At 40.2% G+C, this 21,083-nt stretch overlaps 1 protein-coding gene across 2 annotated transcripts in view; it reads right to left on the reverse strand.

The window, feature by feature from the left end:
- LOC101790632 (interphotoreceptor matrix proteoglycan 2) overlaps positions 1-21,083 on the reverse strand; it is a 55,900-nt gene that overhangs the window by 31,906 nt on the left and 2,911 nt on the right. For both annotated transcript variants that reach the window (XM_072023721.1, XM_072023720.1), the window contains exons 2-4: positions 12,518-12,684; positions 3,873-3,904; positions 3,741-3,764 (exon numbers count right to left, since the gene is read on the reverse strand). In XM_072023721.1, coding sequence (XP_071879822.1) covers positions 3,741-3,764; positions 3,873-3,904; positions 12,518-12,684 — 223 coding nt within the window. The remainder of the gene's footprint in view (positions 1-3,740; positions 3,765-3,872; positions 3,905-12,517; positions 12,685-21,083) is intronic.

Here is a 21,083-nt window from a genome sequence, read left to right on the forward strand (position 1 = left end):
AAATACACAACTACAGAGAAGCAGCCTGGAAATCTTCACATAGAGTAAAGCTGTGCAGATGCTCAAAAAATTTTGAAACAAGCAATATTGTTGCCAAGTCCAAATGCAGGCAGAAAAGGAGTTCAAGTATGTTTCTACCCCACTGAAGGCAGTTGAAATGATTCCGGCATGAAAGACAAACACTTTTTCTTTCATCAAGCCCGTTTAGAGGAAAAGGTTCAATACTTGAGTTGATGCGCCATCAACCATTGCTGCTACCGCCAATGCAGTATGGATCCTAAATTTGCCAATGTATTTCAGATCAGACACCACACACAGAAAGGAGGAGGTCTGGACATGATTTATCATGCCTAATTTCACTAAGTCCACAATCAGCAAGTACCCCTCAGAAACGACAAATGTTTCTATTTATTTCATTTTATTTGACATTAATAGCCACTTCTGAGGAACTGAAAAATAGCACATTATTACATTCAACCTTTCCAACTATCCCATACTCCTTGTATTTTCTTCTTTATGTTATTATTCATACAGCATTCATGAAACATCCTCACATAAAAGGTATGGTTTTCTACTGCAGCTTTTTTGTGTTACTCCTTTGCCTTCAGTTGATTCTCAAGATCCGGCTTTTGACTTTGCATGAATGAGACTGTCCTGACTGTCCTATTGTCACGGGGCATCCTCCAATATTATAACACAGCAAAATCCATGATGCAAAGTTACAGTGGCCTAATGAATAAAGAAATCATTAAAAGCCTTTAGCTGATGCAGTGCTCCCACATTTCCGACCTAGGCAAGACTCCACGATTTCCATTGGGCTGCTCTATACAAATCTAGATTGTGTCCCATATGTTACTTTTCCTTTGAGGTTTTCTCCTCCCTGGTACTTAGTTTAATCTCTCAACTCCTTAAAAGGCTAGGCTAGCCGAGCGTTTAACCTACGTGCATGCAAGTGCAAGTCTTACAGGAACAAACTCCCATCCTGCTGTTACGTAATTGTCAGTAATGCCGGATTGTGAGTTATTCTGGGAAGTGAACCACGCGAGTACAAGACACCTTCCTGTAGGCTACACTAGAACTAGCTTAGCATTTAACTAGCTGAAACCAGCTTTTGACACCTAGACAGAGGCACAGCACTGACATTGTGGTAGGATATTATGAGATAAATTATTTAAGTCACAGCTTCAGTTCTACAGCTGATGATAGCTTTCAGCACAGTTACACTTTGATCTAGGAAGGCAGTGTAGCTAAAATAACCGATAGATATCAAGGCCCTGTCTTCAGTTCCAGATCAGCTCTAAATTAAGGAAATGAACCCGAAGTTCTTTTACAGAAAAAACATGGTCAAGGCTCATAAAAAGGAAACACTCTGTAGTCTTGTGTGCCTGACCTACACTCTAGAAGAGAAAACAATCCTACTGCAAAAATTCCTATGTTCTTATCAGTGGGAAAACAGACTGAAATCTAGGTCCCCAAACTAGTACTTGTTTCTACACAGTAATTCAAAAAAAATTGAGTTCATCAGAGGACCTCTGTTATTCTTCCACTCTAGGCATCTTCTGGAAGCCCACTGTCCCTGGCAATATACAAGCCTCATCCAAGCATTTCATCTAGATACTGAAAACTGGTGCTTTAGGGTAGGCCCTCCATCCCTTGAGACATGAGACCTGGGCAATTCCCCATTCTGATGGGATGTCACAGCCAGGTTGTGAGACAGCCAGGTTCAATTTAATGTCCAGCCCTGCACATATATATAAATATTACATGTATACATGTATATATATAATATATTTATGTAATATTTATATATATATATTCATGCAATATATATTTATGTAATATTTATATATATACACTATATTATATATATATAATGTTATATATTTATATATATAAATATACATTATAATATATATATATATTATATATAAAACATTGCCAAACTAAATTATACAAATTTCTTTCTGATGCTCCATTATCTGGAGTAAATCTACCTGTTTCGAACTCACTATTTCTGTCTTTTATCGCTCTTTGCTATAGAAACTACGATATACAAGCACAAGTTAAACAAAAATTTTAACAGGAAAAAGATACAGCAAAACTTAAGTTTAAATTGGCAGCGATAACAAAGATCCCATCCTAAAGCTATGAGCAACCTGAAATTATATATATTTGGATAAAAGCAGTATTTTTGAGAGAGAAGCAATATAGCTCCACAAGTAATTGATTTGGGTAAAATTGCCAATTGTTTGCTGGAGCCCCTTTAATGTCTGTCACAAGGCACTTGATGGATGGCTTTTACATGAGAGCAACATTAATCACTCCAACACACCTTTCAATCAAATGCTGGTCTTTTTGCATGGTTAGGATGTTTAGCCCAGTGCATGTGATGACTCTAGATATATTCGTGTTGACTAATTCATCTCATATAGCTCTACATTTACTAGTTTTCCTGAACAAGCACAATGAGGGATATAATGGCTTTTCAAATTCTTTTTTTTTATTTTTTTTTCAGAGCCTCCAACATTCAAATTGAGGTAACTGCAACTCTGAATTCAGATTTACTGATAAATGAGATGTAGTTCCATGCACTTAAGGAGCCGGTCTAGAGAACAACTGACGCTAATGGGAAAGAAATCATCCCATTAATTTTACAAGAACAAGATTTTTATTTTTGTTATTTTCTCTTTGAGAAAAAAAGCATATACAAGTTTGGTCAATGTTGCATTCTCAATGGAACAAGTTCTGTACAGATTTATACTACTCAATTGACCAGTGGGCTTAGGGGAGTCCTCATGTCAGAGGAAACTTCAGCTTAATAGGACAGAGAAAAAAAATCTTTTAGGCATTGCCTTTGCCCTTACCATCTTATGTTATTAATTTTAATTTATAATGTCGCGGTTAAAAAAAATCTTTGGGATGTCAGATGTTTTTTTAAGAACTGTTAAGTGACTACCCTTTCCAGTAAATGAATTATTCATTTGTCATAGCTTCACAGGGTCTGTAAAGCAGGGAACTGAAGCTGCTTATTTTTCAGACAAGTTCAGTACTAGGTTGTTTGGGTTTGAGTTGCTCTAAAAATAACCAGTTAGATTAAGTTCTGAGAATGGAGTAATAATAGTTTGAACTGGTTTGCCTTCCAGTTCAAAATGACAAAAATAACAGTTCAAGTTCAGGTTTGCTTTGGTAAAAACAAGTCAAAATTCAGACTAGTTTTCCTTTTTATTCCCTTGTTAAAAATGTGAGAAGCCCACACAGCCAACTTTCTTGTGTTTTTAGAGCACCTCTTTCAAAAGTTTTCTGAAAAAGCATTTCAGAAACATTCCCTTTTTTCTTGCTTTTTGTAACAGTGACCAGGTCTACCTTTACAAAAGGTTCACAGGATAACCAGAACACTAACACAATTACTGGGGACACATCTCTTTCTTGAAATAGATTTTCCCCACTAAACCTCTTCAGGTAAATAGCCTGCACACGCGCCTGACTGACAACAAGGTGATGACATACTTAAGCAAAAGTACAAGCCCCAGATTGACTGAGTTATTTTCAGCGTGCTAGGATAGCCTGTGAGAAGTTCACATACAAGACAGGATTCCTCCAACATACTGAATACTTTTCTATAAGCCCTTTTGCACAGAGATGAATTTTGTTCATCTTCAGTTTGTTAATCAACTCCAGCTGCATCAAGAACTGGATAAAGGACTGATCAAGAGGCTATTTAAAAAGGGAGAATGACTTACCCACAAGACCAATCATTGCAGGAGCTGACAAGAAAGAAAAAAAAAAAAGAGAAAGGGGTTACAAAATGTCACAACTCAACTCTGCTATTATCTCCAAACAGAATAAAATGCAAAACAAATGTAGATACTCACCCAGCCATCGCTTCCTTTGTATAGGACAGTTTCTGGAAAACAAAGAAACAGACCCTTATTACATTTGAGAATCAGAAGTGGAAGGAAGAAGTCAAATACAGTTTCTTTCCTCCTCTATGATGAAAGAATGGTCTTTTCTTTGTTCTATATTCATTTGCTAGGTTCAAAATTTATTGATGCAGCTTTTGCTGAAAATAAAATGCATTTCCAAGATACAACTGAAACACAGCAACAGACGCTGTAAAGAGCTTTAGGTTTGTCAGAAGATGCACTACATTTCTACATTTTCCTGCAGAAACAATGTTCTCTCAACCTCGTGGAGGCTAGGAATGAAAACTTTTTCAGTAAGAGCTCTTAAGAAATACATTATTTCTGCTACTCATCTATTGATTTAAAACCATTTTTTCTAAGTACAGTTACAGCTTAAATTAATGTAGTAGGATTAATCTGAACACTTTGGTTAGGATTATACAAGTGACAGGGGTGACATTTTTTCATAAATTGATGTATAAAGGCTAAGGCAGGGCTACACAGTTGACAAATTTTCACCAAAATCCTCATAGCAGCAGTGAAATTGATTCCAGAAAGAGGTCACAGGAGTTTCTGTGGAGTCCCCACAAGAAGTGGAGAAGATTCTGAGCATTCTGCAGTGGAAAGAGTGCTGCTGAGGAACAATGCTGTGTCCTAATGCTGTACCGATGTAAACAAAACATAAAATACTTACATGAGCATTGTCCACACAGAATTTGCGTTTCTCACTGCTTTCTGGGGAAAATGGATTGTTTGGTGATTTATTGGGCTGGCTTTCTTTACACAATCAATGCAGGGCTAATAAATCTACTGGAGTTTTGGTATTTTCAAGGAATATGCATGGTGCCTGCACTCAGCTTCAGTGCACTGGTATATGCAAGGAAAAGAGAGACTGATTCCCTCTCTCCAAGCTTTTGGAAATTTATACACAAGAAGCAAGTCTTTTAGTAAAAGGTATTTGTTCATTAAAAAAGCAGTTCTTAAATGCTACTAAAACCAAACCCAGTTATTAGGGTCCCCCGTTTTTTTAATACCAACAGGTAGTCTGTACTCAACGGCTGTGCTCCATAGGCCACAAAGGCCACTGACAGCAGAGGTCAGTATAACCCTGATCATTTTGTCATTTTGTAGAACAAGGAGACTCCCCAGCAAGGGGTATAATTGGCCAAAACTCTGTTGTGGGGTTGCCTGAGGAACTGGTGGCATCCAGCTTTCTCAAGCCCAGGTCCCAGGACCTACCCAGTACATCCTGCTATTGCAAAATCTTCTATCTGATAAATCGTAAGAACTGACCAAACCTGAAATGCCTCATTATTATTTTATAACAAACATGACACATTTTGTCTCCACATCTATATTAAAAAAAAAAAGCATCAAATTCTTCAGTCCTCACCCAGTTTTGTAGTATACTAGGAAAGCCTAATACTGCATGAATCGAATGACAGCCTCTTCATGTGGCTGGATTATCCCTTAATTCACCTCATTCAGGACAGAATATTCACTCAATGACAAATCACCTCTTTTGTGAAATAAAGTAACTTTGATGGATTACATGCTTTAAATGACTAAATGACCTGTCTTTTCGTCATTCTTTCTAAGACAAAATCTCCCACCGGATTTAACAACAGCTTTGTTTGAGAAATAAAGGTAAAGATTGTCACCCTTCCTACCTTTGTTTGCTTCCTACCTGTGCTGTGCAGCTTTATGAAAACAACAAAGAAAATGCACAAACTGTAAATTACGGATGATTTGATCAATGAAATATCAGGCATCCATTAGAATCCATATCCCACTACAAAACTTCTAGAGAGATTATCATCTTGCAAATTATGTCACAGGTAAAATCTCATGGTTTACTGTAAGTTCAAAAAAAATATATTATTTCAATACTCACTCTGAAACATAAGACTTTTTTTGTATAACATTAAATGTATGTGTTTTTTTTGTTGTTCGTGGTGGTGGTGGTTTTTTGTTTTGTTTTGTTTTCAGCTGGAAATGTGCAAATGAAAACAAAGCATCCCCTGTGGCTAAACTATCACAGTCTGCAACATGTTGTAGTGATTGCCTTCCTCTCCCTTAAATCTCTAATTTGCATTCCAGTTTGGGGTGAGGGCAAGCACTGATACACTTGAGTTTTAAGGCAAATAGGCACCTTTTCCCTCTAATTAGAAGCCAAGAGCTCCAGAGTTCTAGTTTGGGCTTGGTTTCTCACTTAGTACAGAAGAGCCTTTGCCAAATTACCTCGCCTCTCTGACTCAGTTCCATCATCTGCAAGATGAAGTTACAAACATGCTCCTACCTACCGCAAAAGGATCTGCAGGGATTAATTAACATCTCTACCCTTCGAGTACTTGAAGTCATCTATAAATAGTTCCACATAGCAGCGGTAGCCACACCACAGCTTGAAGGCTTGGCTTTTACTCAGTGAAGCTGCCTCTGGCAGATACTTTGCATAAAATCAGTTCTCCTGAGACACTTGTAACATAATCGTACACGTACCAATTCTTCTAAAGCTGGGAGCTGAGTTTTGTGTCAGTTGCACTAGTGCTTACCCTTCTCAACACACTGCAGTTAGTTTTATTTAACACAAAACTATCACAAAACTATTTAGAGTCCATAGCATTAAATACAGACTAGCATAAACTTGCATGCAGTACTGACCATATGGATGAGCTTCTCTTATGAACCTGCAGAAAACCAGCTGTATCAGATACTCTTGCCTGATCCTAAGAGGCAAACCTTATGCACAGGAGATATCTTTCTTGGAGGCAATTCCAGGCAGGAGAAAAGGGTGGAGGAAATGTCAAGGAGATCTTTGATAATCTCATATTAGTTTAATCTCATCTATGCAGGACTGTAGCAAGCATGTTTGATTTAACCCACCCGTTCACATCATTTGCCATAGGAACATCATACAAAGAAATGATTCTTTCTTTGCCTGCCCTGGTCCCCCCCACAGCATGCTGCAGAATTGTGCTCTCACAGAGGCAAGGCCAAGGCATTAGTTGGGGATTCAAGGAGGTAGATAAAGTCCAGAACTGAAGCTGGTGTGAAAGAGCAGAATGGATAGCAGTACTCTGCGACACAGTCCTGACAGATAACGAGAAAATATTGTCTACAGTGAGCAAAAGCAGAGAGAGATGGAAAGCCTTAGTGGAAAAAAAGTAGTTTTAGCTACATCCAACTTGAAGTAAAGGCTAGAGATCCATGGTAAGGTGTCAGGAGCTAGCTAAAGGTCCAGTCTGTCCAGGAGGAATCAACTGCACAGCAGAGGTGAACTCCCAGCATAGAAATGATTCCTCAGCGTGTCTTCGGCAATGCTACCTAAAAACAGGATGCAAAATAGGGAAAACAACAACTCCAGATTTGCAAAGGAAAGGAGCTGATCAGACAAGGCTGATGAGGATGAAGTATTGTTTTTGAGCTCTGCATACAAAGAGATAAGCATAGACCTCACGGCTGACAGTTTCTGAACCGTGTCAGCAGTCAAGGGAGACTGAACAGCAAGATGTATGCTGGAACTAGACGAGAGTGGCAACAGAGAGAATTTACACAGAAACAGTTTTTACTACAGAGTTTAAGAAGTAGAAAGGAGATGAGGCAAGACTTGCAGAAAGAACTAGGGTTTATAAATTTGCACATGTGGGAAGTTTTGTGTTTTGCTGTCATTGTTTTATTTAAAAGTTAGACAAGCCTACATTTTGCAATGCAAGAAGAGCCAAAGTCAATAGGAGAATAGGAGAACAGTAAGTGTGAGGGTAAGAAAAAGGTGAAGGAAATATGAAAAAATCACTCAAAGGAGGGTGATGGAAGAAAATTGTATCCTTAAGCAGGCAGGGAGAGAGGAAGGAAGGGTGTTAAAAGAACGGAAGAGATCTGCTTTTTTTTCAGATTTAGAAGAACATGGAGATACACTATATAAAGAAAAAAATATTATTGTATCTCAGTCAGTGATCAAAAAGATCCTGGAAACTAATTAAGACATTTGATTAAACCATAAGAGACACATGGTTCGCAAGGAGGATCAGGCAGAACACAACAGGCAGAGGAGAGAAAGCAGACGAGGTCTTTCTGCCTCACAGAAACCTTAGGCAGACAAAACCACCTACTGCATGAGGTCAGAAATTGCAGCAGCACTGGGAGACAGCAGTTAAAAATGACCGGGATCAATGGGGTGCTGCCTCCTGGCTTTGAACACAGCTCAGAATCCAGGCAGGATCGGATGCCGTTGCTACGTGCCCGTTTTGGCGTGCTAAAGGAGGTGTTTTGCTGCAGTAGCCAGAAGCATTTAGTCAGTGCTCCAAACACAGACTGAAACATACAGGGCTGCTGTTGGACTGGAAAGTCAATACTGAACAAATGCACTGCTGAGTCAACACAACTGTAGTTTTTGTTTCTTGGCCCAGGAGCTTTCTGAGCTGACCTTTAGCAGCTCAGTGCCTCCTGTCACTGCTTAGGGGATTCGTTGCTTTCCTGTCTGCCTTTTGGCTTCCTGTCTGCCTCTTTCAGACAAAGCTGTATTACAAACTCTGCTGTCTGTAAATACTAGAAGAAAACAGAAGTAAAAAAAAAAAACAAAACAAAACAAAAAAAAAAACAGTTTGTTGTTTTGCTCAACCCTAACGCCTTACAGACAAAGACATTTGTGTTGTTCTGCTGAGCATCTTGTCTGTGAAGACAGGGCACTGGCGGAGCCTAGCTTGAGAGCTCACTGCACACCCAGGCCACCTCCTGATTGCACTCCTGGTGAGCAGGCGCCAGCAGTTAAAAGACACCACAGAAGCACCAACAAGTGGCTCGCCCTTAATCCTATTTACTACAATAGGCAGCATATGAAAATTCAGACCCCCATTTTCCTTCCATGACAAAGGTTGCACAGAAGTAAAGAAAAACTGTACAAAGAAATAGCCAGGGAAGCCAATTCTTATAGATGAAAGTCTTTCCTTGAAGAATCCCTAGAACACACAAATTCCTCCCCTAAGAACAGGGAAAGAGGTGTCAAAACAGTTCCCCCAGCTACTCCAGAACTGTTGCATTATTTCTGTAATTTATAAAGCCAAAAAACGTGCCCTGCACCTATGTGGGTACCTCATGAAGAGATACCATAGCCCAGCTGTAGATGTTCCTACAAATGGCACGCAGATTGCTCATTGGACTACAGTGCCTCAATCTCACAGCAAAAAGCACATGGCCCTTGGGAAATCCATTGATACTTCTGCTTGCTTTTCTCCCCTCTGAGATCTTTCAAAAACTATCTGGACTTTTTTTATTAAAGAGTAGCAGAAGCACTGCCTTCTGAGGCACACCTCTCTTACCATAGAAACCACCTGATGACCAATGAGTGTATCCAGCTACGTAAGCCTTCACCTCTACCAAATTAGTCAAGCTTCTTTGACTACTAGAGATTGAACATTTTCCTGGGGAAAAAAAAAAAAAAAAAAAAAAAAAAAAAAAGCATGTGAACTGGGACCAGAGCTGCTCTGAGAGCTTGAACTGGAGTTCAGGCTGATAGCAGTAAGAATTTGCATCAAAAGTAAGAGAAATAGAATTGTTCTTTACCTGAACTAACCCACACTACAGAGGACATTGCAATACCTGTAGGTGTAATTACCAGGGATTCGAGGAAAGGATAAGGAATAAAACCACAAAGGAAGGCTAACAAAGTGTCATTTAATTGCACCACTCAACACAGAAAGTCTTCACCACAACAAAGTTACCATGAAAGCAATCATTTTGCTGAACTGCTGTTTATTGAAAGCAAACTCTATTGATTTTTTTTTTTTTTTTTTTTTTGCCTAATTTTCAGATACACTGAACTCATTTTGAGAGGGAAAATTCATGGCATGCAGCACTTCTGAAAACTCATCTTGTTAGTATCTACCAAAAAGCAATAATACTTAGAATAAGATTTAAGTCTTAGAATAAGACTGCCAGAAACTGCCAGCGTACAGAATACAAAAAAGGTTGCAGATCAATGCTGGGGCAATAATAGCCAATATACAACACTAAAAACAAACCAAAAGAAAAAAAAAGCAGAAATTCTTTGATCAATTGCAGGCTTTAAACTAAACTGTTGAAATTAACCACAAATGATTCACAAGACACAAGAGAGCAAAGGAAGATTAGAAACCAAGAGTATTTAATGAAGCACCTAATGGCCAGATGAAGAATCTACAGGCTGAAGTGCCACCAACCACGTATGCTGCCTTCCTTCAGTGCAATGCAGAAGTGATTCTTCTTTCAAGCAACTGAACTGGTGGGCTATTCACACATACACATCACCCTACAGGGTACTGTGCATGCTGTGAAATGGCAGCCCTTAGGGGAGAAGTGCTTGGAGCTTTGTAGAATCAAGCCTAAGGAATGGAAAAGTATATTTGGCAACAGCTGACTAAGCAAATGAATGAACATGCTGTAATGAGAGGATAAAAATTCCCACAAATATGGCAATGGCTTAGCCATGCAACGTGGTCAACTCAGCTGGTGAAAGAGGCAAGAACAGGATAGGACACAGGGCTTTAGAAAGTGCACCCGGTCCCACAGGCTGAGCTGGGCCCCAGCTCTTAGCAACGCATTAAACTGGAGCAAGCAACTAGCAGGAGGAAGGATATTCTGAAAAGCAAGTCATAAGTGCTTTGGACTTAATATTCTGTTTGGACTGAATATTCTCAGAGCTGCTTTGAAGAGGTTTCCACACACTGCCAAACATGTTATGCATAACTAACTGCCTATGAGAAAGAGTGACTCAGTACTACAGAGAGAAATTAAATGCACACTCTGACCTATATATTAAAAAATACACTGTGAGACCTTTTGAAGCTGGCTGACCTGGGATGGAACACAGCACCCTCACCTTCAATCTGGCTCAAATTTACATTGAGTGAAGGTGGTTGTTCTGTTTGTTTTTCAAAAAAGTCACCTGGTAGATTTGTGACATTCTGTGTGAAACACACTAGTGATAACATCAAATTCCCATTCGTGCAGACTAGCGTCCCCTCAGATCAGCCCATATAACAGTCACCTTTTACTGACTGCTGAAAGCAAATAGAAGGATGAGCAGTCTTTTTCCAGAATATTGGAAAGCAGAGGGAAATATGTTCATCTACAGGAGAAAGGAAACCTAAATTACATGGAAATATCTGAATAAATCATCCAATGTTGACCACTTTTATCTGCTTTCCACCATAACATTGCAGGGCAATATCCAAATAGGAAAAACAGGAGCAGAAAATTAGATGCCTCATCCTGCATTCAAGAATCACCCTAATTTCTTTAGTTTAGCTTTAATTAATTTTAATTCATACAAACTCCTTCTTTTAGTAAATTCTCACTATAGATCACCTCTTTACCAAAATCTTACAGAAAGCAATGATACACTTATTGGGCACATAAAACCTTCACATGAATTTTGTGTGTCTACATCTTTTTGCAGTCTTCTAAGGACAACAGTACCATGAGACATCACAGAAGCAAACTTTGGCTAGCATCAACCTGTGAAGACTAGCAAGCAGGCTCAGAAAAAAAAAAAAAATCTCTTCCCATTAACCACAGTAGTTTTCATACTCACATCCTCAGTGCTCATTCCTAGCACAACAGTCCACAAGAAAGCAGAAAGGAAAATGTCAGCATATCCATACTAGCAGAACGTTACTGATTCTATAGGATCATACATTTAAGAGATCTCAGGATTTCATAAAACTACTCATTCATTAGCTTCCAAATATAGGAGAAATTGTAATTTTAAAGAAGATCCATAAACCACCATACACATTAAGACAGCCTTTTATCCAAAGAAATTAAGATATCTACTTTATCTTAGATGTGTACAAAAATAAGTGTTTAATTTTGTAGTAAGGACTTAACTTTAAAATTTAATTAATTTTAATTCATACAAACTCCTGAACAGACATCTTCATATTGAGATAGGACTCTTAAGTTTAGCATAATGCTCCTTTTATTTTCTTTAACGTAAAATAAGCTTGCTTCAACTGAAAAAACAGAATACACCAAGATACCCAGCAATTTATTATATTATTTTACACTTGTGCTCTGCTTTTAATCTCTGCAGCTCCCCATGGTGACAACGTTATTCATTGCCTTCATAAGACATCAAAGTTTTTTGTGTATAGCCACAGTCAGGCTGCAGTGCACAGACGTCACAAATCTACAGCAACGTAAAATATCCAACAAGTAATTTCACCATACATCCCAACAGCATCAGAAATTTAGCTCTGAACTTCTGGCTTCGAAGCACCACTTGAACTGAAGGCATCCTCATGTGCAGCAGGCAGGGAGCCAGCTACATGCTGCAGAGGGCAATGTGCCACAGCCTGCCTGAGGCCTTTTCAGACAAGGCTCTGGACATCCTCTGCTTGTAAGAAACACCTATTGAAAGCAACGTTCTCTGCATCACTGTTACTTTTCCATCCATCAGATCAGCTACAACTTTATGTTTGGAACTGATCTCTGAACTACGGCCCCAAAAGATGGGAATATTTATGCCTGTATATTTCCAGTGCTCCACACATTGCTGCCTGCCATAAGCCAAGCGGTGCTGTGCAATGAGACAGCGTGCCCTTGCTCCTGAGAAAATGCCAACATGGTACTGCACCTACCTTCACAATCAGACTTCGGTGCTCCTCAGATTGACTGAAGTTCCTGCCCATTTCAAAGATGCTCATCGTTCCTTCCTCACAGAGGCTCATCCAGGTGTGATACTCCTCACGCTCTGGCAGTCTATCCCAGAACGTCTTGAAGACCTCCCAGACTGTTTCCTGACATACTGAAGGCACAAGAAAGGTCTGGTGTTAGTACAACAGGAGTGCTTCTGGGGCACAGGTGGTCAGGATAATACGGTCCAAATGCTGTATGCTTTTCAGTACATTAATATATACAATACAGTGACTATATCAACAACTTGTAAATGTGTTAGACATTAAATGCACCAATGATGATCTGGCAGATCTTCCACACTCGTACTACTTCCCTCCCTGATTTTTTTTACTGAAGTACTTATTTCATTAAAGAAAAAGAGAAGCGAAGTGAGCAAGAGAGAGCAACTTGCCTCCTGACAGCCATCAAGACCAGCAGTAGTTTGACTGAGTGAAACTGCCTTTGATCAATCAGGCAAAATTTTAGAAAATTCAGAAAACCAAAATAGTAAGGCAAATCTCCTCATGGAAAGGAGAGCTGGATCTTAACTTGTAAGAGCAGTAGTTGCACTCAACAAAGTTTTAGAAGCTCAGTCAGTAACAATTCCTTTGGACTCAACTTCACATAGAATTTAAAATGAATTTCAGGAAGTATAATTGCAGTAATCATTGAAAACTGAGGCAGTATGATGACAAAACTATATAATATGCTAAACTATAAGTCAATCTCTAACCCTATTGCATATATGCACTGAGAAAGAACTGGGTATCCGTGGCTGACCAGACAGCCTGTGAATTAAGGGTTAAATTATCTTGTATGCCAGCTGCTTTAATCTCCCTCTTGAATGTGCTCTTCATCAATCAGAGCACTTGGTCACATACCACTTGCTTAAGTAAAAGCCTCTCCCTGACCCAGGATAATTGGGAGAGATGAAGATTTATAGGATTTTCCTTGTGTCCTGGAAGAGAACAACGTTGAAAGGAGAAAAACTACAAATCGCTTGCAGCAGACGCCAGCTTGGAGTAACAGCAGACAACCCTGCTTTTCAGCCCTAATCTGATTTCACTAGTTATATATATACAGTTTGGCAGAGGAGCACTTTGCATTAGGAGAAAGTCTTGACATCATAGGCAAGACCCTAGAGGAGAGTGACCGCGAATCTATATTCGGAAAGTCATTTTCGTCAATCAGCTTAAAAATGTGCTCCAGGCTGCCAAAAGCAGTACCTTACTACCATTTCTTCTTGGTACTCTGTATGCTGAATTCCAAACTGGATTAAATGTTCTTGTGTAAAATTTAACACACAGATCGCATGGAAACATCCCTTCCTTCAGCCACGAGAGGGACATTTTTCTTACATCCAACGCTTTTATAAGTAACAACCTTAAGGAACTGTTTCATGTGTGCTTATACCCCTTAAAAGTTTAGCTGATTCTGGTGCTGGATGGCACCAGGCAGAAAAAACTCTTTTCTCCACTCCAAATTTCAGTTTATCAGAGAAGTTAAGACCATTTCTCCCCTGCAGAACTCTTTAGATATATAATTCTCTCTTATTTCCACACCCCTGAGCACATTCCTAACAGCTTTTTTACAGGGAGATCAGCCTTGCAGCTCCTTGACATGAATGAATGAAGAAGAACAGAGTCTTCAGACTGCATAATTACCTTTCTGTAATGTACTACTGCCCTAGCACCCCTCAGCTTTCAGGTAGCTAGCTTTATCTGTAAGGCACAGTACTTGGGTAAGCAGTATTGGAGATACTTTCAGTTTTGCTTATGCATCTTTATTAACCAGAAATAAATACCTAATGTACAAGCATGGGACCCTCTTACATCCCCCCTTCAAGCTGTACCGGCTGCCTCAGCAGCTGAGGAAGCAAAGACCACGTTTCCGTACAAGTTTCCACAGACCTCAAATAATGAACCCATAATCCTGCTCAGGGATTTCTCAATCCTGCTGTAGTATTAATAAGCTCCCTGAAGCAGAAGGACATCTGCAGTATCCCCTCTACCATCCCACTCCTAAGAGCTGGGTGTCCAGGAAAAGACAAAAGGCTAGTTTCAAATCCAGAAGCCTATTCCAGGCGACACCACCCTCTTTAATTTCTTTGTGGGGAACTTGTGTCCTGCATTCTGACTAATGGGCCTTTTACTCCAGGTGTAATGCTGTACAGCAACAACCCTGAAATGAGATTATTCCCCGTGGCTGGGATAAGTCTTCAACACACTATCAGCGAGAGATGAAGCCATGGCAGTGCCTTGTGAATACACCACAGTGGCACTGTCTAATCCTACAGTTTTCAAACTGCAATAGGCAAAGGACTGCTTTTCGAGTCACAAGTAATAATTGGCAGTAATAGTTTTCCTTAATGCTCTTAAATAAATTTAATTTCTCTCTTTTTTTTTTTTTTTTTTTTTTTTTAAGTGGATGTGGTGAGACAGTACCTTGCCTGAATATAAGCTACTGCTGTATGAACAGTTGCCCCAATCAGCTCCCAGTAGATTAAGGATTTGTTGTGTGTCCATTTGCCTGGAATTAGATGCTCTGCTCAATTCCAATCCCAAAGACTTCTGTGACATCTGTGGGGTCCGAGCCCACTAATCAGACATAAGCTGTCAGAATAGGGTCATATTTTCAGGGGATGGATAGGGGATGGCAGATAAGGGGTCCTCTCTGGCCTTTGCCCTGCCTTGGTGTCTCCACTGCAGCAAACAGTAACACACCAGACCACAAGGTGCCACCTGAGCTGCTTGTCACACAGTCACGCTGCAGTCTTGCTGACATGCAGTTCGTTTTGTCATTGTCCTCTTTATTCCAGCTGGGCAGGCTGTAGAGCAGGGGACTGCTTTGCAGGACAAGTTTGGGTTGCATGCAGCAAAACCCAAGAACCATCCCCAAGCGTGCTTACCTATACGGTGTTCAAGAGCAAACCCATAACCTGGCTGAGGAAAGGACCAATTTTGTTTCAGTCTCTCTCATATACTTTTCTCATGTTTTGTAGTCCAAGCACAGAAAAAGAACAGTGCAGTTTCTTCAGCGGGGCCCAAATTATGCTCATATAAAGAAACAACCAGACACAGCTCCATCTCCCATCTCTCCTTCAGGTACGTCAAAGAGGGAGCCCGTTCTTATCGTGACATAACTGACGTGGCCACCCAGGGAACTGAAGAGACACTGGCCTCACACTGTGTTCAGTTCCATAATAAAAGTTTATATCCTTCTTTCCACTTAAAGCCAGAGCCCACCCCTGCGGTAGGTGTTGAAGTATCTGCCAGCCAGAGAGGTTTATTCAACCTTTCGTGTTGACAAATGCCTGAGAACTCCCACAAAAGAAAAACATGTTCTTCATAAGTAGATTATAAGCATGCTGAAACTATGTAGACAAAGCTTAGAGTTATAAAATTGCAAACAAAGTTTAAATGGAAGCTTCATCAAGTAACTATATTTTACTGTATATATAAAAAAAACTCACCATTTTTCCTCTCTGACCTTCCAACAACTTGTCATTACCTGTGCCACATATACCATCTATATATTCTCATAATAAATGAAGCAATTTTTAACTAAAATTTAAAATAGCAACTCTGTCAAGCCAAAACAGAAAATAAAATAAAATGGGCATCTAGGAAAAGCACAGATTTACCAGTACACTTTTAGACTCGCAACACAACTTTGAATTTAAAGTGTAAAATTTTTTAAGATGGGGAATGGAAGAAAAAGCACAGCATCAGAGCTTACAATGAATGGACAGGAAACCAACAGCTCATAATTATGACTGAAGTTGTTTGCTTAATATGATACACTGTGTTAGCATTCTGCAACTATCAACCAAAATAATAATAATTTAAAAAAAGCCTATGGAACAGGCCTAGATTTTCCCAGGAATTAGGTTTTCAAGACTAGCTGCAAAACCTTTGAAAACAAACCAGCCAGCCCTGCCAGGATAACAGAGGAAAAGTTGAGCAAACCCAGCACTTCAATAGCTGACTCAGGGCAGCCTGAGGCCATGGGAGAAGAGCTCGTTTTTACTGCTAGATCTCACTTAAAACTTTCTCTGGTCTGCTACAGGGGTAGCCACAGTCACAGACTACGTGGGACAGCAGCAGCAACATCAGGCCCTGGAGGAGCTAGGATCAGGCCTCTAATCCAGGCAAACGATACTGATTAAATCATCATCAAATCGAGATCAATCTTTTAAGGCAGCGGGCTTAGAGCCTTGAAGTTCCACGTGGGTGTGAAGGTAAGCTCCTCTACAAAATGACTTCCTGCAGCCCATGGCCACGGTAATAAATAACTTGTATTTTAGTGCTAACCTGATTCCTCGGCTACTTTACAGTTTTCCTCTGAAGAATCCTAAAAATTAGGTTTAGAAGATAAATTCTCCCTGCTATAGAGATGTGATCATCCTGGTCTACAGGAAAGAAAGCAGGTACACAGGTGATGTGTGACTGACTGACACGACAAACTGCAATTCAACCCAAGAACAGAAAACAGATGGCCTGTTCTGCAATTCTCCACCAGTGTACTTTATGCATACATGCGGTACAATTCCTCAGAAATTAGAAGTCACTTAACTCATCACTGAAATGCAATCATCTTCAAGGTGAGAGAGCGAGACAAGGCAGGAAAAATGGAAAGAACGGCATGTTTGGCCCATGCCCTTGTGCAAATTTCCACAAAGTGTCATAGGCACATAAAGTAGGCAAGGTCTTCATTCTTAAAGGCCATAACAGGTTTCAATGGCAACCTCAGAAAGCTGGACGTGTACTAAGACCATGTGAGTCTCAGCATACCTGCTCTGAAAGCCAAAAAGCCAAGCCCTTGGAGCTTATCTGCCTTAAATGTAGTGTTTACACTCAGGTAAAAACTTACAAATGATATAGAATAATATTCTGAAAAGCTAAAGACAAATTGTGTTTCAGCCAAAAAGAAAATCCACACAGGCAGGCTCTTTTCAGTCCTACAAATATGTACAAAGGGGTGAAAAAAAAGCTTATTTGAAGTTTCCTTTCCTAAAGACATTATTACTCTTTTCAAAGTCTCCAGGTAAGATGTGTGACGAGATGATCTTTCTGTCTGAAATTCTCCGGTACAGCTACCTCGTATGCACTTGGGCAGGATGCAGCATTGCTCCTGCTCTAGCTTTACCACCCAGGACACATTTATCTTTCTCAAAGGAGAAACAATTAGCCTATTACATCTCAGCCCGTGCTCAGGGATTTCTGAGGTTAATGGGAGGGGCAGCACATGACAGCACCGGGCACCTAGCGGGGGGTAGGGTGGCTTTCTGGCCATTTGTCTAAGTGGGGACTGCTGGAGTTTAATCCCAGTTAAATCCCATTAGCGCTTCTTAAGAGTTGAGTTGTGTACAGGGGCTAGGAGCACTGCATCAGGCAGAATATTCTATTTTGAGGCAATGTGAGGACAATTCCTACTCCTCTCTAACGTCTCCACAACTGAGTGGCCTAAAGGCAGTGGGTTTTGAGGACTATGGTGACAGGGAGACTGAAGACACCTCCTGAGAGATCTTCCTTGCAAAGATTTCACTACAACTTGCTAAACAAACTAATAAAGACATACGCAGAGCAATCACCTCATCTCCTGGTGAAATGCTGCTGTGTAAGGGCTAAAACACAGCAGACCTTAAACAACACTTGCAGAAATCCAGGATTTTAAATGAAAAGAGTTGAATGCCGATTAGCTAATCCACATGAAAGATTTTTTCCTTGAATGCTGACATATTAAACTCTAGCACAAACTATTCTCACTGGTAATATTTCAGTAACTACAAAGGATTCTCTTTCATGAGAAAAGTCAAGCTTTTTAGAAGCAGAGCTGACATCTAATCATTCAAATGTAGAGGGAGGCAGAACTAGAGGTTTTACAAATAAACTTCAGAAATTTATCAGCTGAGTATGAGCTATGCACAACGTGTGCCAGGGGAGAGAGGGAAAGAAGCAGAGATGGCTCACGCAGCCAGACTCTGATTTATTGGTTGCTCCTCTGGCCAGGTAGTCGTCATGAATTTTGACTGTTTACTTTCATCATTATTCAGTACGATTTGAATAATTTGTAACGTGTAAGGTTTCAGCATCAGATTGAAACTTCTCTCTCAACTCTGTCCATGTGCAGAACATAACATTATTTCTGCTGCTTCGGTAAATACATCTGAACCAACCCAGGAAATGGGGAGAAAATCTGGATTCTGACTTTAATGTTAGGAGCTCAGTGCTACGCCCAAGATTACCAAATCGAGGGATTATAATCATGCACACAACTTAATTCCTCAGAAATTAATTTTATTCTTTCCAAGTACCAAAATGTCCTTGGCTCCCATTAGCTATGACACGCGAGAATACCATCCATCTCCTTCTTTGGTCAGCATCTTTAAATAGAATCTTTTGGTCTTCAGCTTCATCTGAAGCTCTGGCTGACAAAAACAGGTCTGGCAGAGAGAATATCAGACCTACTCACGTGAAAATACAATGTTAAACAATACACCCAATTGTTTAAGGGAATGGATCACAGCAGGAAAAAAGGCAAAAGCAATTTAGGGATAGTAGCCACCGGAGTAGTTACATCTCAGACATACCCAGAACAGCAGCAGTGTTAACCCTGAACCATCGTGCCAAAACCCCAATCCTTTGTTTTACTACACATGGAGGGGACAATAGCACAAGCCATGCAACCTCACAATTCTTATCCTGTTTCTGTTTTACTACTAAATCCGTTTTTCAAGTCTATTAAAATCCTCAGCCATCTACTGGCAACTTATACCAAAGGAAATGGACAGTCAGCATGGGGTGACTGGTCAATCCCATAGCCAGGAGTGGAACAGGCAGGCTTTTGGGCTGAGGAAGCGTGGCTATCTTTCATATAATAATTTTTATTTAACAGAGCACTGAGCCACTGTCTCCCTGTGAGCAGTAAAACCATCATTCAAACTCAACATTACCATACCCAGCACACTCAATATCCAAAATCCACGCTGTTAGACTTGCACTAAATCTGATTTGTGAAACCTCCAGCTGCCTGTCGGACACCCTTTGTTTTCATCACAACAGTCCAGCTACCAACCACTGCTAGATTGACATGATTCTTCCAGCAGCAGCAATAGCACTGCTACAATTCAAAAGAAATTAATGATTTATTATATATTGTTGCATCTCGCTTTTTTTTTTTTTAAGGCTACAAAAATCCAGATGTTGTAGGCTGAAAAGAAGGAGCATGCTGCTAAGCATACAGCTATATGGCGTAAGCACTTGGCTTAAAGCCTATGACAGAAATGTTCGTCAGTCTCTAATAAAGGTTTTAGCAAGCTAGCAAAAGTAAATAAAGCTATGAGCTACAGCTAGATAATTATATTTCCACCTGTTTCCTTCTAAGGTAGACGGAACAAATGTACCCCGGATAACCAGCACATGCAAATCTTTTTTTTTCCCCCAACAAGCTCTTATGTCAAAAAAGAAAAGAACAGTTCCTTCCATGAGAGCTGCCTTTTTTTGGTTGATAATAAAACTAAGGAAAGAATAGATTTTATTAAAGCCACACTTTCAGAGAAAAACATCTTCTCAGAGAAAGTATGGGATATTAAAGTAATTCCTTACTTCAACAGGTACAGATTAAAAGATTCTAAATATGCAGACTGAGGTTGGAAAAATCAATAGATTCTGGGTACCATCACACTTATCCCCCTACAGAGCTGTTTTTCTCATCACCGATACTAGCTGGTCCCTAAGAGCCAAACTGTGACCACAATTTTGTCTAGGACTGTTTGTTGACAGTGCAAAGTCCATCCTATTTTTTTAATCACTGTACTGATTTAGCTAGTTAGGAAAAATGTATTTTCAAGAAAAAGCTGGTATATAATTTGAGAACACTCAAGAAACAGCTTTGTTGTCTATCTGGACTTGTGCACAGTATTTGACACTGTCCCACATGACATCTGTGTCTCTAAAATGAAGAACCATGGATTTGACAGATGGACATCTCAGTGGGTAAGGAATTGGTGGGCTGGTCGCACTCCAAGACTTGCAGGCAATGGCTCCATGCCCGGGTGGAGACCAGTGGTGAGCTGTGTTCCTCAGGGGTCAGTCTGGGACAGACGCTGTCTAACACCTTTGTCAGTGACATGGGCAGTGGGAGTGAGCGCACCCTCAACAAGTTTATGGGCGAGGGAGGTGACTGCCCCCCCTCTGCTCTGCTCTCCTGAGACCCCACCAAGAGTGCCGTGTTCAGATCTAGGGCCCCCAGCATGAGAAAGAGATAGACCTGTGAGAGCAGGTCCAGAGGAGGGCCATGAAGATGATCAGGGCTGGAGCACTTCTCCTGGGAAGACAGGCTGAGGGAATTGGGGTTGTTCAGCCTGGAGAAGAGAAGGCTCTTTGTCAGGGGGTATAGTGATAGGACAAGGGCTAATGGCTTTAAACTCAAAAAGGGGAGCTTTAGATCAAACAAAATTCTTCACTGTGAGTGTGATGGAGCTTTGGAACAGGCTGTCCAGAGAAGCTGTGGATACCTCATCAGGTG

Source organism: Anas platyrhynchos, chromosome 1, assembly GCF_047663525.1.
Source record: "Anas platyrhynchos isolate ZD024472 breed Pekin duck chromosome 1, IASCAAS_PekinDuck_T2T, whole genome shotgun sequence".
In the NCBI taxonomy this organism is placed as follows: domain Eukaryota; kingdom Metazoa; phylum Chordata; class Aves; order Anseriformes; family Anatidae; genus Anas; species Anas platyrhynchos.